At 36.6% G+C, this 21,851-nt stretch overlaps 2 protein-coding genes across 5 annotated transcripts in view; both read left to right on the forward strand.

Moving 5' to 3' along the window:
• Nucleotides 1-21,851, forward strand: part of LOC131440500 (titin) — a 350,616-nt gene that overhangs the window by 99,672 nt on the left and 229,093 nt on the right. For 2 of the 4 annotated variants that reach the window (XM_058611823.1, XM_058611825.1), the window contains exon 2: nt 20,615-20,713. The exons of 1 other annotated variant lie outside the window; for it this stretch is intronic. The gene's annotated coding sequence lies outside the window, so the exon portion shown is untranslated. Of the gene's footprint in view, nt 1-20,242; nt 20,566-20,614; nt 20,714-21,851 lie in introns of those variants that run through there. One more of the 4 variants, XM_058611824.1, reaches the window with a different exon arrangement.
• LOC131426233 (uncharacterized) lies at nt 9,105-9,638 on the forward strand. The gene has a single exon (XM_058588813.1). It carries the CDS (start codon nt 9,105-9,107, stop codon nt 9,636-9,638), a length of 534 nt encoding a protein of 177 aa, XP_058444796.1.

Raw genomic sequence — 21,851 nt, forward strand, 5'->3', positions numbered from 1 at the left:
AATTAAACGCGGAGAGAGCTTCATTATTTATCGAGTTTAGAAAAAACGGAACACCTGATAACTTTAGAAACTACGCGGCATTAGACGCTAAAATGAAAAGCTTGATTAAAGCGAAGAAATCGGTTATTGGCGTCGATTCGTAGACGGATTATCGAGAGAAACATCAATAAGTACTCTTTGGAAAACAGCCCGACGAATGCGCAACAAAAACACCACGAACGAGAGCGAGAAATATTTTAACCGAAAAGTATGTCATGACTCTGTTCCGGAACAGACGATCATGCGCGTCGCCTCATCAAACAGAAACGAAACACCTGTAGCGACGGTTATCAGGACATCGAGCATGTCGTGTGGTCGTGCGTAGAGTATCGTGACGCCAGGTCGAAGCTACTGGAATCCCTTAGGGCCCGAGGTAGACCGCCTGAGGTTCCGGTTCGGGATGTTTTGGCGAGTCGGGATAGTTAGGAGTGTGTTATTCCTCGCTCAGAAAGGATAATCTCCACCTACAGGTTCGACACTAACATCCGCTCATTTCTCTCGATCTCCGTCCCAGTCCACCATCTTCATTGGAACTAACAAGATCTTTTTTTTTGTCACTAACTTTTTCGTTCCCCCTTGCCTGTCTCTTCACCATCTCGATGGCAACTAATTAGATCTCTGTAGTTTTCAGACACTTACTTACTTTTCTTCATCATTTACTTTTCTTAATTCTCTTCCGTAAGATCACCATCATCGCCCACGGAAGATTTTTTTTTTGCAAAGCTGCAGTGTTTCTAGACCAAATTTTTAAACTGATTCCAAGTTCGTGAACCGGTTTCCTTTTTAACGTCAGGTTTATTAGAAATCTTAAAAAAGGTGTTGTACTATGTTTTGTGCACTTCGAGGTACTCACGGTCATCCGTTAATTCGCTATCAATGATTTATTTGTTCTTCGAAACTTAAAAGCGGTTTTCGGATGTATAATTGGGAAGACATACTAGAAACACGGGAAATAATTGTATCGCATCATCACGCATTGGTAGTTACTTTATTTGATGATATGATATACCTAGATTTTTTCATACCCGCTATATCCGTCCCCAGATTGGAATGTAACACAAAAACTGAACTAGAAACACGTAGAAATGGCTGGAAGGGAAAACTCAATTTTTTATTTGTCTTTCAGTGTAATACAAATAGTTATACTTAAAAGAATTGGTCAGTCAACACTTTTTGTCATTGAAAAAAAAAAACTGTTTTAATCGATCTAGTGATGTAATGATGCCTTTTTCATATTAATTATATTCTTCTATTTATTACACTAGAAATTCCCCGAAATGCTACAATTTAAAAAAGTTTAGAAAAGAGTTTAGAAATTTCTATTGCACGTTTGAATTTAGGTTAGTGAAAATCTAGGATAAAATTCAGCAAATCATTTATGGGACTATCAATTGTTCATTTGGGTACAGACTCTCATGGTCTGAAGAGAAAAGTAGAGAAAATCAGTAGCCAAAGACTGAACAAAATGTTCTTGAAATTGACATTTTTATATTAAGCACCCTACCTCCGGACCCAGTGGTTTGATCCGAATGAAAACTTGGATATTCCTATGGTATCTTAAGACATTCCATTTCCGAGAAAAGTGGCTTTATTTTCACAAATTAAATTCAAGAATTTTGGATGGGATCGGACTTTTCATTTGAATCTAGGTTTGTGAAAATCGGTTTAACCATCTCCGAAAAAAGTGAGTGACCTTATTTTCACATTCTTGGTGCATATCACCCAGTAATTCCGGAACCGGATGTCGGATCCAAATGAAATTCAGGAACTTTGTATGGGGTTCATAGTATTCTGTCGTTTGGAATTAAGCGACATCTATATCTAAAGGGTGTTTTTTAAGTGCTTGCTGATTTAAAATTTAAATAAAACACAAGCCAAGTTGTGAAATGGGCCTGTTATTTTTTTATTTGGTAGATAATTTGTTGACATTTAAAATGAAGATTAGATTGAATATTGGTTTCTAAAGCATCAATCGTTGCTGGTACACCACATAAACCAATGACTTCACGCATCCCCACAAAAAATATTCGAGTCGCGTCAAATCACACGAAAGCGGACCACCTCAAATCAATTCACAAGTGGCATCTCACCCTGCGAAGCGGCATTGCGCTCAGAAAAAAAAATGTTTTGTTGCTAATAATTCTTAATAATGATAATAATTGAATCTTTGAATAAATATATTGGATGAAATAGTGATGTTTGTAGTACCTACTTTTAAAAATATTCACATTAACGGTTCGTTAATTCCTGTTCATTTCATCTTAACTTAAAGAAATGTGCGGAATCTTTCTCCACTTTACCCTACATATTGAAACATTTTTTAAATTCTTTGTTGTTGTCACCAAAAGATCAATTAGGTAACAACTACAAGAAAACAGGAAAATAGTATAATTCCAAATTTTGTTCAAAAGAAGAATGATGAATCATACACGAAATTGATCATTATTCATTTCCACGTCTCACTCTTGCTTCGAGAAAAATATATTTCATGGGCTAAATAATTCAGTAGGTCATGCTAATTTATTTGTGTCGTTACCGGTACGTTGGAAATATTTGACATGCTCTTGCTCGGTGGCATATCACAGATACGCTATAGCGACACCTATCAGCCGTATATTTCGTCCAGTTACCGTTCGTTCCAAAAATCCTAAGCACCCACATAAAACGTTTCGAGTGGCCATTCATGCGTATTTGCATTGATGGAATTAAAAGACAACGTCTGATACACCCGGACAAGTATGTTTACGCCAATGGTTGTAAGCTATAATTTTAAAGTTGTGATTCATCATATGACTGTCAAATTAACACGATTTTGAAGTGTTTTATCTCTTGATAAATTTATCTAATCGTAGAAGGAATATGATATAGCTAACATATTTGCATTTTTGATATTTTCTGCCTAGCCGAACGATCGCGTGTCGATCGATAATCGAATTTTCCACTTCTCGCTCCTTGGATAACGTCCATGAGAGCGGACTTCTTGTGGAGCCGCTAACAATTCCACTTTGAACCACGTCTTGGCACGTCAAGAGGGCGATAATAATGACGAAAATAAATATTTCTCCTTCTTCGCCAATGGCTTCCTTGACTGGTGCCTACCTCGACAATGTTGTGGGTACGCTATATATCTACTAAATCTACTCCATGGGCACTGTAGAGCGACATCTTGTCTCGCACAAGAGCGCCAGGGATAGAAACCTCAAGAACTGTTGACATACATATAATTGACTTGCTTTGACGCGTGGCACGATCTTGAGTAGGAAAGGTGAAGTGCTGTTTTTTTACCTTATTCCCTCCAGTTCCATTTCGGGTGACGGAGTGTGAATTGAGATGTGCAATATGGTTGTGGTAAACAAGTCCGAAAAATGTGGTTTTGTGTACCTGTACATATTCTCACGATGATAAGGCAAACGAGTCTTCCGACCGACATTGAAATTGGATAGCTCAGTTGCTGCGAAAAGTGAAAAAATCGAAAGTCTTCGTCTGGCATCAACTTGACATGCTTTACTCAATTCTTACGATTTTGCTTCGATTGGGTGGGAGCATTCGATAGACGACGTAATCTTCGGTATAATGGGTTGAAACTCATTTCGTTGATGCTTTGTTATGCATATGTTGGTTCGTTCACAAGTTTTATTGCACTGTTACCAGGTTTAAGACTGGCTTTTAAAAGTTCAGCTCGTTTAGAATGAATAGTTTAATCACAATACAAACTGCATGACAAAATGTTGTTACGATAAAATATTAGTCAAACAAGAAGGTAATTTTTTTTTAATTTAGAAATTACAATTGTTGTTTGCTACCCCGTTCTAGGCTTTGGATGATGAGCTACAGGACGCAGGCCCCCGCTTGGCTGGATAGGGATGGCAGTCAATTTACACTTTTTATATGGTGAAGAAATTGGACACAGCCGGACCATAACGAGATCGATCGCTCACTTATAAATGTAAAAAATGAAATTTGTTATGCTCTCTGATTTGATCACGGAGTGGATATGACTAATAGTTTGATAATTGCTACTGAAGTGATGTGATGATATTTGTTTTTTCATGAGAATCGAACACCAGCATTAACAACATACTGAAAATAAAATTAGAGATGCTCTTGCTGCGATACAACATATTTGGGAAGAGAAGTAAAAGCTGCATTCTGCTGATAAATTTCGTTTTGGAATTTGTAATCTAGTATTGCATTGCAACATCATCAAAAAGTTTAGTGTAAAGATTAAATGCAGCTGCCTAGACAAATCACGTGATTCGAAAAAGCGTATAGCAAATTCGTTCCTGATCGATGAAACCTTCCAAGCAATTACATTATCATCACCATGCATGGTTGCCGATAGGGAGGGAGGAAGGTTGGGGATTTCCCCCGGGCCAGAATTTTTCAAGGGGTCCGGAAATACAATGATTTGAAAGTGTTTTCTATTCTTCAAATAAACATATATTCAATAATCCAAATTTGTGTATCGTTGCGACTGATCTACAAATTTGGCCGGATCCGTCATACCAATACATGCACAAATAGCACGCTCAGTCAAAGCCGATGAGAAAAAAGGCGGGTGGGTAATGTCAGAAACATTACTGGATGTCGTGAATACGAAAACAACTGACATGCTCCTTAACACATCCGAATATCAATTAGTGGTTCAATTGTATGAATCATGCAAGGATTCCCCTTTTTTCACATTTTTCGCAAAAACAAAGAAAGCTTCACTTAATCTCGATTACTGTGAATTTCACACAGCGAAAAGTGCACAAATCTAATCAAACAGTTCTAGATTTGCATTAAACTGAGGATTTTTATCTTCGATTTGCTAATAGTTCTTTAGAAAACTTTCAGAGCCATTAGAACGGCTGATTTTGTGTGATGCTCCCCACCGTTGTCCTCTTTACGTTGTTTTTTTTTATCAATGCAAACGACTAGCAGCTGTAACGTAATCGCTCTTGTCGGAAGCAAAACTAGCAAACGACACACAATACATCTGCTCGCAGTGGCGATAGAATCCAAACTGATTCAATTATTGTTAGGAGATTTCTTTTTACGTGATTTCGTTTGTAGCTTTTTCACTAATGGGCGGTCCTAACGGCGTTCTGATTGGCTGGTGTTGACATGGGTCAAATGAGACAAGTTTTTCAATAGTGTACTATTGAAATACTTCAATGCTTTTACTATACACGTTTAAGTTAAAAATTTTTAATTCTATTGGTAGTTAGATTATATAAAGACTGTCGCAGAAAGAATGGACGCACTTTGATTTCGCTGTAAATAATTCACAAGTGTTGAAATTTCAAATTTTTTATTCGATATACTAATAATATTAGACTACAACAACAGAATATTATTCTGAACATTTGCTACTTAGCCATTGTAGACTAGCTGGCACACCTTTATGCGAACGTTCCTCATTAAATTCTGTACAGACGTCTTGGCGACAAGTTTTGACACTTTTTTCCAATCTTTTTCGAACTGTTGAATGGTTTCGGCTACCGAGACATGTTTCCTAAGATGTGCCTTCGTTAATGCCCAAAATTCCTCAATTGGTCAAAGTTGTGGGCAATTTGGTGGATTCATGTCTTTTGGGACGAAAGTGACATTTTTGGTAGTATACCATTCTACCGTTGATTTCGAGTAGTGACAAGAAGCAAGATCTGGTTAGAGGACAACAGGATCCTTGTGGCTTCGAATCATGCGTAGAAGTCGTTTTTGTAAATATTCCTTTATGTATATTTCGCTGCTCATTGAAGCAGTGGTGATGAAGGGTTTCGAAATCTTACCGCAGCTACAAATTGCTTGCCAGACCATAGTTTTCTTACCAAATTTTTCGACTTCAATCGATTTCATCGTTCATGATTATGCAGTTCAAATTTTGTTTCGGACTACGTTTTGGTTTTTTCTGCTTCTTATAGGTTCGAAGATTCAAACGTTCTTTAGCACGAAGAATATTTGACTTCGAAGTGCCCACTTTCCGAACTGAAACCTCCATCTTTAGCTCGAACACCTTCAGTATACGTTTATCCAACTGAGGGTTAGCAGGACCTTTTTTCGACCCGTTTTTGGTTTATCCTCAAAGGTGTTATACTCACCGAACTTCCTGATTGCATTTCGCACGGCTTTTCCACTTACTCCTTCCATTTTTGCTATCTTTCTCAGTGACAGTCCGCGTTCTGTGCACCATTTGTACACAATTTTTCGACGTTGTTCTTCTGAACAACGCATTTTGAAACAAACTAATGAAAACGAATAAACAACTGCACAAGATGTTAGAGAAGAGTGTAAACAACAGGACGCAGCCATAAAAATTGACAGATTCTGAACCATTGCGAAATGGCAGCGGTTTTTTGGTTGCGTCTATACTTTCTGGAACAGTTTTTAAATCATTCCACAGATCACTGAGCTGTGAGCTTTAAAAATACGAGAAAGGCAAACGCGCCTTATGAATTATCCTTTTTGATACTCGTTTACACCAAACATTTCAGAAAAGTTAAATTTTGAATTATTTGAGATTATTCAATTATGTCACAAGATTAGATTTGAGATTATGTCACACAACAGACAATTTTATCATAAAATTGTGATCATATTTCCGATGGCATGTAGCAAAAATTATGTTGATTCGTTAACAACAAGAGATATTCACGAACAAAAACTTATCACTCTCTCAGAGGGAAAATTTTGAAAAGGCGCCCCATAGTAAAGTAAGTCGTATTCACGATAAAAAAACGGGCCTGACTGGTGACTTCACTGGTCGAGTGCGGATAGGGCTTGGTGCAATTCATGCGAGATTCGCGTTTCATTTCTTACGAGTTACAACGATTCGAATAAAGTGCATGCAAAAACTTATGCGACCTTTTGAAAGAGATATCCAAGACATCAACGTTTTATTATAACTGAGATTAGTAGTGCCCATTACCCAGGGGCTTTTTGGTGTGGACGAGTGTGGCGTACAATTATAAAAAATGGTATATTTCAGTTGTTTTGCGATATCGGGTTTTACTGTGTATGTTCCTAACAAGAGTGATCGGAATGTTTCTTCCGAGACTAAGCGTTTTGCGGAGAAGCTTCCATTTTCACAGTGCGTCCTATCGTTAAATTATACGGAAAATCCGTTTCTTACGATGCAAGTATGCATAATATTTCATTACTTGTTTGTTGAATGTCAAGGTATCACAGTAGATGGTTTTATTTCAGTTAAACTTTCATGTACCTGGGATCAAACATGAACAACATATTTTTATTTTCAATCATTATTTAGCACCCTCATCAGTCCAATATAACATTGATTCATGGATGTTATCTATCGACACTTATCAGATTTGAAATATAACCTTGATCAAAAAGGCTGTATCATCAATTGAATAGAAGGAATTGATTTTCAACAACACTCTTTTATCCACATCGACTTTCCGCATATCTCGAAATGACAACTTTTAACTAAACCTGAATCCGACATCCAACATCCAAGTGGACCAAATTTGCTCCCAGTAGGATTACTCGGTGGCATCATAGATTTTGTATGCATTCAATTTATGATATTGCATTCCGGTTTGGAATGGCGTGGTGGTATACAACAAAAAAAAGCAAGAATACCATCAGGCATTCAGTCACCAGCCGCGGAAAAAAAAATAACCAAACGAATCGTGCCAAACAAATGCGACCAATACCGACCTATCAGAGTGGCGCAGCGCGAAATAGGATCTACCTTTTTTGTTGCTCATTCGTTTTGTTTTGTTTCAACTCGTTTGCAACGAAATTAATTCCTGAAAATCCTGGTTTGCTGAAAATTGATGTTTTGAGCACTGGATGACTGGGAGTTTCATATGCTTTTTTGTGTTTTCACAAAGAACCTTCAAAACCAGTTGCACTTTGTTGGCCGCTCTTTCCTCTTTCCGTTGATTTATGAATGTTTCAGTTCTATTTCACACGACAGGAAATCTGGCGACTCAAATCGTAATAAATCACACAAGATTCAATAAAAATTGTATTGGAAATATCCGCCCAGTTATCAAAGTGAACTAAATGATTCGCATGCCTTTTTAAACGATATTAAAAATTATCTGAGTAAGTAACGTATTCTATTTGATTTTCTTCGATGGAATGCTATGACTTGATTAACAGTGTACAACTCTTCATTCTGCATCCCCAGCTGATTTGAATGAAACACTTTGATATCTTTTGTCTCTATGTTTAAGTAACTATCCGCTGCTGATACTTTGTTTCATTCTGCAGCAGTTTAGGGGGCTTGATACCTTCTGCATAAGTACGGAGATTACTTTCCATTCAACTATACGTATATTTTTCATTACACTTCATGTACATTGCCAATAACTTCCTTGGCGGAGTCTAACTGTAAAAAAAATCTACAATAACACGATTTCGACCCCACAAGTTGAAAACTCTCCTTGTCTACCTTGTGAGGTAGAGATGGGCAAAACAGTTAATTTCAAAGAACCGCTCAGAACTTGATAATTCTACAGAAAGAACTAGTCCTGAACCGTTCATTCGTCCTTCAGAAATTTTGAATGTGTCTGCAAAAACCGTACGAGAGGAAATAATTATATTTCGTTGGTAACAAACTCTTTTATGGAAATGCAACACTCACTTTTGTGCACTTTTCCAGAGGTCGCAAATATTTATCGCCAGGTTTATCGAGAGATGTTAAGATCTGGTGCCTGAAATGTGTGACGTGTGCTGCTCGAAAGGGTCCAAATCGGCGTCTTAGAGGTAACCTAGAACCGTCAATTGTGAGCGAACCATTCGAAAGGTTAGGAATCGATATTCTGGGTCCATTACCGACAACCTCTAGGGGAAATAGATGGATTTTGGTGATATGTGACTATTTCACAAAATGGCCGGAGGCCGTGGCGCTTCCCACTCAAACTGCTGATGTTGTGGCGGAAGCACTACTTTCTGTGGTAGTATCTAGATTTGGTGTACCGAGGCGAATTCACTCTGATCAAGGAAGAAATTTCGAATCAGAGGTATTCAAAGGACTACTTAAAATTCTCGGTGTGGAAAAGACTCGGACTACTCCATTACATCCTCAATCCGACGGTCTCGTCGAAAGAATGAATCGAACCTTGCTGGACTATCTAGCGAAATTTGTCGACAAAGATCAGCAAAATTGGGATAACATTTTACCGTTGGCCTTGATGAGTTATAGAGCGTCTATTCACAACAGCACAAAATTTACTCCAGCGCTACTTACCCTAGGGAGAGAAATCCGACTCCCTATTGATTTGTGGCGCCCACAAGTTCCTTCAGATGTAAATTTATCGCTTCCTTCATACTTGCAACAGAAACTTGACTTTATGCGGGACGTACAAACGGTGGCAAGGATCAACTTGAAACTATCTGCCGAAAGCATGAAGGTGCACTACGACGAACGCGCTAATCCGATCAGTTTCAATATCGGTCAACAAGTGTGGCTTTATAACCCTATACGGAAGGTTGGAAAATCTCCAAAACTTCAATGCGATTGGGATGGTCCGTACAGTGTGCAACGGAAACTGAGTGACCTGATCTACGAAATTCGTCGTGATAACTGTCGCAGCAAGGTTGTTCACTTGGATTGCCTGGCACCTTACGAGTCACATGATTAGGGACTTATCGGGACGATCAAGTCTTCAGAGGGGAGCTGTGTTACGGAATCCATGATCGTGTAGCGTTTTTAAACCTAGATTGGAATTATCTAGATAAGCCGCCATGAAACTCAGTAAGTTGAATTGAGAAGAGAGAGAGAGAGAGAGAGAGAGAATAAAAAAAGAAGATGGAGTTATGTTGAATTCTAACTAAACGCGTTTTATTTCGCTCCGCACAAAATTCGCAAGTTACTGCAACATTTGCTCGGTCTAAGATTGTGTTCTTCCCGTGTTACGGTAACCGATATTCGGCGCGAACGATTCATACCAAAAATCGTTACAATACAATTTCTTCTATTGCATTCTTAAAAACTACGACCGTTTCGAAATATACAGTTATTCATACACTTTCTTATAAAATTCAATTACTTTTATTCCCTTTGGAAAGATTAGAGAACTATCGTTCTTCAACAAAAAACTGCTACTCACTTATTCTTCCAGAATAGTTAGTTCTTTTGAACCGTTCGCGAACAGATTGCCCATCTCTAGTGTGGAGCGCTTTCTTATGGGATTACACCGCAGGGGAAAGACTTTTGTAGGACTACTTCGGCCGTACACAGTCTGAAGTGCTGTACAATCAGTTTGCTTTTTGAGTTATGCTTCGACATATCCAGAGTAGTTTGATTAGCAGTAGTTCGTATCCCGTATGTGTAGCACTTTTTCCTAAATATAATAATATCTAGTATAGATCCAAAGATTGTGAGCCATTATGTTTAGTTGACATTGGTTTGATGAATACATATATAAATATACAGAACATGATGACAATGTGTATGTGTTTATTCTGGTCGTTGGCGTAGATCGGCAGTTTCATATTAATTGTAGGAATGTATCCCCTGTAAGTTCTGTAAGAACGGATCATTTTATTTAAACCGTTAGAGTTCCTCTGTCGGACTGAATCAGAGATGCTTTCTCGGTTTTGGGAATGAACAGATGAATATTCTTTGCAGCCATTGTAATGTTGATTGTAAATAATAAATTTATTGAAAGTAGTTGCTTTCAAATATCTTCGATGGAAACTGCAGTATATTTCTTCCGAACTAAGTAATGAGTCCCGCAAAAGTTCTTCACATGGTAAAAATGTCGACATGATCAATTCACTTAATGTATATCTAACTTGCAATTATTATAATTAGTGATAATAGCATTTTTTTGGGACGGTACTGCAAAAGAAATGGCGCAATAAAATAATTCCTGTTTGCCGAAACATCTCTTGAAATAATCTCGCATTATTAACTGGCACACCTGGTACAGTTTTTTTTGTTTTGATTAGAAATTAGTAAATATTTGTTCTGTTGTAATTATTTATGCTCTCTCAATAGTTATAGATACATCTTTAATTCTGTATGTTATGTTCACAAATTACTTCCTTTCGATAAATGTCAGCAGACTGAGCATTCCCGTTTAGCCCAGTGCCTGAACCGACAAGTGAAATTAATGACGTTTTCGATTGATGCTAAACCTAACCCAGGTTCTATCGTAACTGCTGTCAAACCGTTTATTTGAAGTTAGTTTCGAACCTAGTGTCGACGTTCTTGAACTGAAAATCGAGTCAGCTTCGAACCTGGTTTTTATATCAGGTTTGCGCACCCAACACAGTTTCGTGAAAAATGTTTGCTTGATGAAACTACCTCAGTTTCAGTTTTCTCAAGTGAAAACGACATAAGATTTAATTCTAGTGCATGTTACTAACGTATAAACAGTAAATGCTACTTGGAAGTGGAGTGTAACAAACTTTTTTTTTCAAGAATTATTGATTTTCATTTGCATGTAATGATATGCGGGATTAATATTGAAGCAGGCGGAAATAACTTCATTTCTCCTTCATTCCTAGTTAGGCTAGTGTACTAAACAAGGATTAGCTGTGGTTGGATGCCATCATCGAAGAGTGAATAAGTGAGAGTTAAACCATAAGCACCGGTTTAGTACTAGAATGTGGTTCGTAATTGTCGGTTCTTCATGAATACCATTTACATAGCGACTTGATTATTCTAATGAATTGGTGTTCGGAAAGCTACTGGAAATAGTTTCTGTCGGTATGCATCCATTCAGGAATAAGTAATTGGATCAATTGCGCTGGATCCTGGAATAGGGCGTTGCTAATTGCCTTCGCTAATCATGATTTTAATTCATTGAAGTAGCTATTCATGTTTAATAATAAATCACCCATATATCAATGCAGGCAAATTGAATTGTTGATGTTCAAATTCACTTTAGGTGTTTAGAGGAATCCATTATCCTTCCAATTGCATTTATGATTGGTGAGCATAGTAAGATAATACGTGTAGGATTTCACTAAATCATCCGAACATATTTGGGTATTCCAGCAGACAATGGAAAACTAAAAAAATCATACTTTATGCAAATGTACGTGAAGGACGACTTCTCGTGTTTGATAAGGAAGCTACAAAAACTTTACTTTTCCATTTCTCGTCTTCCAACATCCGGAACTGGAAAATGCAAACGATATTCCCTTAGCTTGCCTATGAGAAAGGATCCAAGCAACTGTGTCAGTTATGAAATTGTTCTTGCAGAAATAAGGAAATTCGTTGAGATTGCAACTATAATTAAAATTGAATATGAAGTGGAAGCGGCATTGTAACTGTGGAAAGTTGAAAACGGCTTCCTTTCTTGGAATCCCTTAAGAATGCTGGATCCTGTCCTAGATTTCGTGGAAGTTGTGAAACAACGGGTAACAATATCTTGCTTGACATTTTCGTAATTAATAATTGAAATTAAAATTACAATTACACAGTGTAATAGATTGTGCCATATCCTATAAGAGCTGGGATTGTAGGTAATATCATTCCGAATTTTACTTTTGACATTTCGTTGTTGTTTTAAATTGGACAATAAATGAACGAATTACTCTTTCTGGATCAATTTCTAGAGCATCCTGACACTTGATAGATTAACACGACAACCTTTTATATCACTAAATACTTTCATAGCCTTTTGCAGAACAAAACATTAATTGAACATTTTTGGAATTGCAAAAGTTGCATTGGTCCATGAGCTTCGCACCTGATTTACTGGACTTTCGTTTTTTTTCCTTCTTTACTTTTCCGATCATCCGATAGCGAATCGCATCTTCACAGTAAAGGTGAATTCGCGTTAGGAACGTTTTTCCATTTCTCTGTCAATTTTATTTGGAACATCAGGCAAGAGGCGCGCTCGACGCTCTTCTATGATGGTACAAACGACGATTGCCTCCTTTTGGGTGAGGAAAACTTTGTTTTCGGTAATCTTGTTTTCAATTTGGCGTAGCTATTTGAAGGAGGCAACGTTGTAGTCTTTTTTTTTGTTTTCTGTTAAAGATGGAGAGAACGTGTTCTTCTTTGCTTGTTGATGGCTGGCTTTGGTTCTTCCATGACCAAATTGTAGGAAATGAGAAAAAAGGGTTTCCAAATTAAAGCTACGTGTCACGCTCTTCTCGGTGGCATGATTGGGGCTTTAAAATGGATCTTCGCTGTCTTCGGTGAGGCAAGAACCACGCTTATGTAGATACCGAAAGGGAAATCGATTTTTTTCTTAACTCTTGTCGTGTTCGAGAAACTCGTTGAAACGAACGACTGTGTGCTAGTGAAGGTTCTGCAGCGGCTAAATTGTGCACATAACATGGATTACCGAAACGTCGTGAAGGTATTAAGCGTTGCTTAGATTTTCGCTGCTTGATTTATGAAACTTTTCTTGGCTTCGTGTTCTCAGCTCACCGTGGAATGTTTTCGGAATGTGCTCAACCAAGAAGTTCATAAAAACTTAATCGTCGGATTTCGGTGAGCAGCGCTTGTGTATGGAGCCGATTGGCATTTTGGAGGGCGTATGGTTATAATTTGGTACTGACATTGACAACGAGTTAAATTTATGGAGATTTTTAGGTGCTAGATATGAGTTTATTTTGAGGGAAAAGGCACGTTTTTGACGTGCTAATTATCATATTGTTTTAATTAGTAGAGGGAAGACATTCATTATCAGAATGTAAACGTTCGTGTTGTAACAAAATTAGTAAAAAATGGATTTTTCGAAATTGATTTTCGCATTTTACATGCCGTTTGAAGAAGCAAAGCCATTTTGGGAATATAGTTGAAAGGGTTTAAATTTGATCAACACTTCATTTTTATTTTAATGAATTAAAAAGCTTGAATGGTCCCCGTCCCGAAACGGGTTTGTGATGAGGAACGCATCTTTGTTCCCTATGTAGGGGTGCAAATTAAGAGCTCAAAGAAATAAACATGAATTGAAGTTATCGAGTTTTTGAACACTTACAACTCAGTTAGTAATTCGAGCAGTGATATTATTGCGCATACTGGGTGAAAATCTTGCTACGCAGCGATTTGAATAGATAAAAAGGCGGGTTATGTCAGAGACATAATCGGATTAATGATAAGATGTCCAATATCGAAATACATAGTTGATTGAGGGGTGCAGGGATTCTTGGATGAGTTGAGGAAAACTGAAACTGAGCACCAATAAAACTGTTGACGATTAGAAACGTCTTAATGCTCAACACGGAAATTCGAATTGAACTACATAACTACATTGTTTGATTGTCACTAGTCAAACTAATGTTTTAAAAATATGCGTGCGACCCGGCAACCCAGCAAGTATCTCCAGGCCTGTGCAGGTGGGAATACTATGGGTTGTCGAAAACGCTTTACTTATAGAGTTAGCTCAGAATTACCGTAATTTTAAACGTTTCTCACTAGGTAATTTGAGGATTAAAATATTATTACTCGATGAACATTAGATAAGGTTACGGTAGCGCTGACCGTGAACAGAAATCTTGATTTACGATAGGAAGCCGAATTTCGCAAAAAACATAGAATATTATTATAAATACTTTTTGTACGGAGTTGACGATGATATATTAGTAACGTTAGTGTTTTTACAAATATTTGCCTATTTTTAAAGTTCAAATCTATTGATAAGAGAGTTTCAAAATTGCATTTTAATGTCATTATGATCGGTCTTGTCTAGTACACAACCTTGTATTTTTTTCACACACCAGAGCGAGCACTACGTGAACTGTTGTTGTATTTCCATTTGCATAATTTTGTCCGAAGTTGATCTCTTTTAATTCAAATGATATGTTAAATTAATCAGAATACTTGTCTTATATTTTGTTCATAAATACGTTTATTTCTGGAGGTAGTTTACATAAATTTTTTTCCATCGTAGCATTACTTTGACATACAACTCTTCCCCTAATAAAATTCAATATAGTCACGATGATTTGAATTTAATAAAACATGTTCCTACTATTTTTTAAACATTATAGTAGGTATTTCTGCATTTATTAAACTTGTTCAAATTTAGCTGATATACAAGATAAGGCCACTTTTATTTTTGTATATTCTGTTGATTATATCATAAACTATTTCAGGTTTGTTTATAAAAGTACATCATTTTTTATATGGAACATATCTTCATTTTCTATATAGGGCTGCACATTTGAAACTCAAGGAAAAATACATGTAGAAATGTGGTCAGGTTTTAAACACTTACAGCTCAGTCTATTTTGTATCAATTATTGATAGTATTTCATCGTTTGATTGGAAATATTTTTTAATTTCGATTTGAGTGTATCAAACCACGTATTTTCAATTATAAATGATTTAAATTTGGATTAGTAGCGAACAGTGTCGTTTTTGTCTGCTAAAAATCTCCGGCATACCGAATTTCCCTGCCATAGACGACGGTTTTGAAGGAGTAAGCGATATATCTATGGAAAAGCATCGCTCTGATTGGTCAATCGATGCAAACGCGAGGAAGCACGCAAATCTATAAATAGAAGTAAAATTATAGCCAACGTTTCAGTCCTACGTGTAGCATGCTAGAGGTAGGTTGTTGCTAGACAGCAAGACAAAAAGTGCCATAAAACGATTTGAAGCTTTAATTGATATGCTCTGATCTTGTGTCATGCAATCTCGGATGAAATTCCATGTTATGTCGTTTTGCCTGAGAAATTGACAAACCAGGGTAAATTTTGAGTGCTTAAGATTAATTTCTAAATTACATAAGATGAACTCGATTGATAATGAGGAAAAGTTTATCGCTTCAACCGAAATCGCAGAATGGTAGAGAAACTTAACACTATAAAAATAAATGCTGGCATACAAAACTCGAATACAAACAGTGACTAGCGATAATCTGGTTCGATACTGTAAATATTGTTTCTAGAAACAATATAACATGCTTATGCTTTATTCATGCATTGATGTGCAATTTATTATTAACACAAAGTGGAGTCCCAGTGGAAAAAATTTCCTTTTAAGGGATCCCCAATTTAATTACTACGCTATGTTGGAAGGAAAGTACAAATGTATTAGGAAATTAGTTAATAATATGAAATACTGTTGACGATAAAGCATTGTGTCCGAGCTGGGGATGATTATGCGTTGGTATGGTTTTCCTTATGGAACTGAATATCATATACTTAGTCTTTGTGACATTTAATGATAAAAAGTTCGCATTAAAATATTGATCAAGAATTCTTAAATTGCTTTCCATTGAGTTAATAATAGCATTGATGTTACTGTCAGGATAAAACAGAGCTGTGTCATCGGCGAATAGTCGTGGAGTTCCTTTAAGCTGTAAATTACTTATGTCATTAATATATAAAAAGAACAATAGTGGTCCAATATTACTTCCTTACATAACAAACACTGTGTCAGATGGGTTGCAGACGGACGTTATCTATACAGTTCTCTCTTCTGCTTTCGATAAAATCAATAATAACATCACAATTGCAAAATTAAATCGACTCGGCTTTGGTGCAAATGTCATTCAATGTATACAATCATATCTCAGCATTCGACGTCTTACTATCAAAATTGATGATTGTGTTTCCGAAGAATTTGTTGCAACGTCCGGAATTCCACAGCGGAGAAATTCCACAGCGGAGTCATTTTGCCTCTTTGATTTTTTTACTATACCTCAATGATGTTAATCTTTGTCTGGATGGACCACGAGTTTCTTTCGCTGATGACCTCAAGATCTATCATACCATCCGCAGCTCAGAAGATGCGACATTCCTTCAACGGCAATTAGAAATCTTGTCGAATTTGTGCAAAGCCAATCATATGAAAATGAATCCCGAAAAGTACTCAATCATTACGTTCACAAGGAAAAAGTTACCGTTCAAATTCGAATATTATCTTGAAGGATTTATTATTAGTAGATCGACATGCGTCAAAGATCTTGGTGTCTTTCTCGATGAGCAGTTATCGTTCAAACAGCACATTAACTACATTGTTGCGAAAGCATCTCGCTGTTTGGGATTCATATTTAGAATGGCTAAGCATTTTGATTTTTTTGCCTGAAGACTCTATACTATACACTCGTTCGTTCTACTTTGGAATATTGCTCAGTAGTCTGGAACCCTCTTTACCTCAATGGAGCTCATAGATTAGAATCTATACAACGTAGATTCGTACGTTTTGTTCTTCGACGATTACCTTGGAATAATCCACATCAACTGTTTAATCTGGTTTGATGTGCGGGGGAAGTGACTGTTGTAGAGTAGCCATTCCCGTTTTTGATCATTTTAAATGTTTCAATCCACTTGACGAAAAATATTTGTGGTCGTTTTTGCCCTGAAGATGAAGGGGTATTCCTTCGAAACGTCGGCTTTTAACGCAAAATAAATATTTTTTAAAGCAACACTTGACCAAAAAGCCATCTTTCAATAAAGATATTTTGAATGATAGGATTGACTGTCCCGCTTTGCTCCATGAAGTTAATATCAATGCTCGTCCCCGTGCTCTCCGTAACAACGCCTATCTTCGACTACCTCTACGTCGCATCAACTATGGAATAAACGGTCCCGTTATAGGCTTGCAAAGATCGTTCAATCGTGTATCATCTGGATTTGACTTCCACCTTCCACGCAAAACAATTCAAGCTACATTTTTACTTAGTATTAGAAATTATCATTAGGACTACAATATGTCTGTTGATTTTACAATAATAATAATACAATAATAATTTAAAAAAGAAACTACGGATAATGCCTTTATTAGCAATGCCCCTGATACCATAGCAATCGAGTTTGTTAAAATGTATACTATGATCTAATGTGTCAAAAACTTTTTTAGGGTCTAAAATTAATGCACCAACTATATTTTTACTATCAATTTCGCTTAAAATTTCGTCAACTAATTCACTTATAGCGGTATGTGTGCTAGAGCCTTGTCTGAAGCCATATTGGAATTCGATAAGTCAAGAGACTAGAAGTTTTTCAAATATTTTGTTAAATACGGATAATGTAGATATAAGACGATAATTTTTACAATCACAACGATCACCAGATTTGAACACCTGAATGACTTTAGCCATTTTGAGGCAGTCATGGTAATAACCGGTCTGAATAATTACGTTGTAGCACTGAGAGAGTATTTTAGCGAATGCAATGAATTAAGTTTTAGTACACTGGCAGAGACATTATCAGGGTCGTTGCTCTTCTTATTATCCAAACCATGTATTAACAGTATCACTTCATTTATAGAAGAAGGACGTAGAAAAATAGATTCACAAACACGACGAACATTACTTATAGGACGAAAAGATGAGTTCACAGGAATAGCTTAGTTAATTCGTTTCCAGTCATGTTTGACCGAATAGCTTCATTTGCGTTCAAACTATATGAGAGGAGGAATTAGGATTTTACTATGGTGAAGCAACGAAGAATTATTATCGTTACCCGCTAGGAAGTCACACTGGTCGGTGAAATAGATCTGTGACTCGAGAGATCTGATATCATGTGTAGTAGACATGATCGAGAGAGCAATTTTTTAAACTCAAACTCGACCCGTACTCGACAAACATATTTTTTCTACAAGTACAAATACCCGAAGCCCGACCATCTCTAATGTGTAGTGCAAACCCATCATTAACATAGAAAGGAAGGGTACCGGTCATGAGGCGACTAGGGTTTAGATCATTTGTTCGAGGTACGCTTTTCAACTCAGTCTGTTGTGGTGGCGGAAATGGTAAACGCATATGCACGGATTGCATAAAAACGCAGGTTCGAGTCCTGTCTCTGTGCGTATCATTTTTCAAAAAGTCATCTTTTCTGTGGGCTTCTCATTTGACTTCTTCAATATATGTTTCCACTTAGTCATTAAAAAAACAAAAAACTGTGAAAATTTTGTTACAAAAGCAACTCTGCATTTTGTGCGCCGTTCACTCTACACACGTGGCAAATTTTTCATAATGATTTTGTTGTTTCTTCGCATTTGAAGAAAACATCGTTAAGATAGTTAAACCTTCAGAAGTGATAAGTAATCGGTTCTTTGAAAGATCTGTATATTCACGAAAAAGAAATAATAAAGATATTCTATCTTTGATCAATAGAGGGATTTTAAGTGTTCTATATTTGGTAGATTTCAATCGGTTGTGAACGCTATACCTACATTTACTGAATTTACATTAATTGGAAATCAAATCCAAGTTGTCATCCTTCAGCATCATCGACAACATAAATGGTTATTTTAGAAAAAAAAATCCTGCAAATCATTGTTTCTATTATGTGTGATTCATTATTCTTGTGTTATAATTTTGCATGTCGGGATTAATAAAAATACGATCATACGATAAGACTATGAAGCGTAACTTTCATCAAGTTGCTGTAACGCAGAAACCGTTAGTTGTACAGAAATTGTGTCACCCAATAACTCATACACCGAAAAAAGAAGGCCTGTTGCAGCTAAAATCATTTAAAGAAAAAAGCAAAAATTGCCTTTCCAACCCTTCGAAATGATTTTACAGTTCAAATATACAAAAAAAATGTTCATAGTAACCTTGACTTAGCCGTTCTCGATATATTGGGACAAGCAATTTTCAAGAACCTTCAATCTTCAGTATGTTTTTTCAAAAGTGTTCATTTGATGTCCTATAACTTTGGAATCATTTTGTAAAAATAAATAGTTTCTGAATTGAATGATTTGATTAAAGTGCATATAAATGCACACAAGTTAGTCTCGAGTCGAATTGGATTCTTCATTCATGCAAAACAAATGCGTTGCTATACTGTAAAGTTTTATCGAGAACTCTACATCTCTAACTACGGTGCCGGAAATCAAACCGGATAAAGTTTGATTGCAGCTTATTGGGCCATAACAACTTTCTTCAGTTTTAGTAAATCTACCCAGCCATATCATTTAAAATCAAAGCATTTTTTGCATGTGTTCGACTATGAACTTGACGAACTCTATCGGATATGGCATCTACAAACAGCAGTTCGGACTTCAATTTTTAAAATCGATTTTTGCAGCGATTGCGAAGGAAAAACAAAAATGAATGAAATTGTCAATTGTATGAGCGTTGCAACTCGAACTATCACGAATTTTTTTTATTTCACTGTTAGCCATTTTTGGCGGGTCTGAAATACAATGTACTTAACGAATTTTTATCTGAATGTCACGTACACAATCTACCACCGCAAAAGCGACGTGTTTCTCGGCAATCCTCAAACAACTGGACAATTATTTTCCGACCCAAAAAAAAATCCATCTTTATTCGTTTGTATTAATTTTTTCTTTTCATTGTCTGTTTCGTTTTTCCAGATTTGCCAGCTAACGTCCCGTTGATCTCGTTTATGAGCTGTGTACGAGAGAGATAAACAAAACAAATAAAAATAACACACCAAATAACTCTCATTGCGCTGTGGAAACCGCAATGGATGTCGGCTGAAGGAGATATGAAATTCGGCATTTGCAACGTAGGACGAATTAACGAGATGGATTATGTTCCGCAAGCGTGGGCCACAACGTCATATTCATTCGCGGGCTTATTTTCCATCGTGTCTCTTGAAACCATTTTGAAATAACGCCAGCAGCAGCAGCAGTAGTAGCACCATAGCAGCAGCAACAACAACAACACAACCGGGGTTTGCATGACATTTCACTAATTAATCTTTATCCGCTACGGAACGGTAGTATTTCACGAACAGAATAATCGATGGGGAGTTAACTTTAGAGAGTATTTGTTAACAATGTCACGTTCCAGAAGGAACGACGGTGGTTGTCATCAGACTGGTGAGTTAATGGCATTATAGTGTGATGTCGTTAATGAAGGCTTGTTTGTACGTAGTTCTCATATTAAAATTGGATTATTTAATACATGATATTGATTAGAGATGTGGACAAGCACGATACCCACCAAAATTATTCTGTGATACTCAGAGCATGGTTGTGATAACAATATAAGCAGATTAAAATATCCACATATGAGGGTGTAAATAAAAATTAAGTTCAAATCCGTTCCATCTATTGATGTAATGAAGCTTCACTCATATATTCGTATAATTAAAAGGTTTTATATAATGAATCATAGTGCGATTCTTGTAATAGAACTAGATGCAAAATGATTACTAATATATCGGATAAAAGTCCATTAACGCAATGACGATTAGCAATTTCGAGAATAATAAAATATTTTCATATATCAGTTCGGAATTCCACATTCTGTTATTTCAAAACCAGAAAAATATGTGGCATTCAATAGGTTATTATTTCTTTTCATTCGATTCTAATTTTGAGAAAATAGACAAATTGATGTGATTTCAATTCCGGAGCACCAACTGATATTGAAATTTATTTTAAGCATCTGACATCCGGTTCCGGGATTGCTGGATGATGGGTGTTTCCAAGGTGTTTTGTCAAAGTGGTAGGTGACATTGGCAAAATAGGCAAGAATATTTCAAATTTTCAGTTCCAAAAGTTCAAATAAAAGGTCTAAAAGTCCTTTCCTGTTTCAGAGTGGTACAAACAAATAGGTGATACCGTAGAATTGGAATTAAATCCGCAAAACAAATTTCGTCTAGGTCGTTTCTCTGCTCCCAATTCCGGAAGCACCTCAAGTAGAAATTATGTCGCTTGCATATGAAGGGTGTTTTTTAAGAGCTTGCTGATTTGAAATTTCAACCATTTGAGGGTGTATTTCAGCAATGACTCGTTGCATATTGGTTTCCATAGCATCAATCATTGCTGGTTTATTTACATAAACCAATGACTTCACATATCCCAAAAAAAGCGCATAAATTGCACCAAACAGTACATTTATTGGGATGCATCGGTAATTCTTGAACGGCGTGTGGATTATTTTTGTTCCGAATATGACAATTTCGCTTGTTGACGTTCAACCAAAAATGCTCCTCATCACTGAAGAGACTTT

This window comes from Malaya genurostris, chromosome 1, assembly GCF_030247185.1.
Source record: "Malaya genurostris strain Urasoe2022 chromosome 1, Malgen_1.1, whole genome shotgun sequence".
NCBI lineage: Eukaryota > Metazoa > Arthropoda > Insecta > Diptera > Culicidae > Malaya > Malaya genurostris.

Bases quoted from the DNA above. Each gene is read 5' to 3' on its own strand.
- LOC131426233 (XM_058588813.1), top strand. From the start codon at position 9,105: ATGAATCGAACCTTGCTGGACTATCTAGCGAAATTTGTCGACAAAGAT.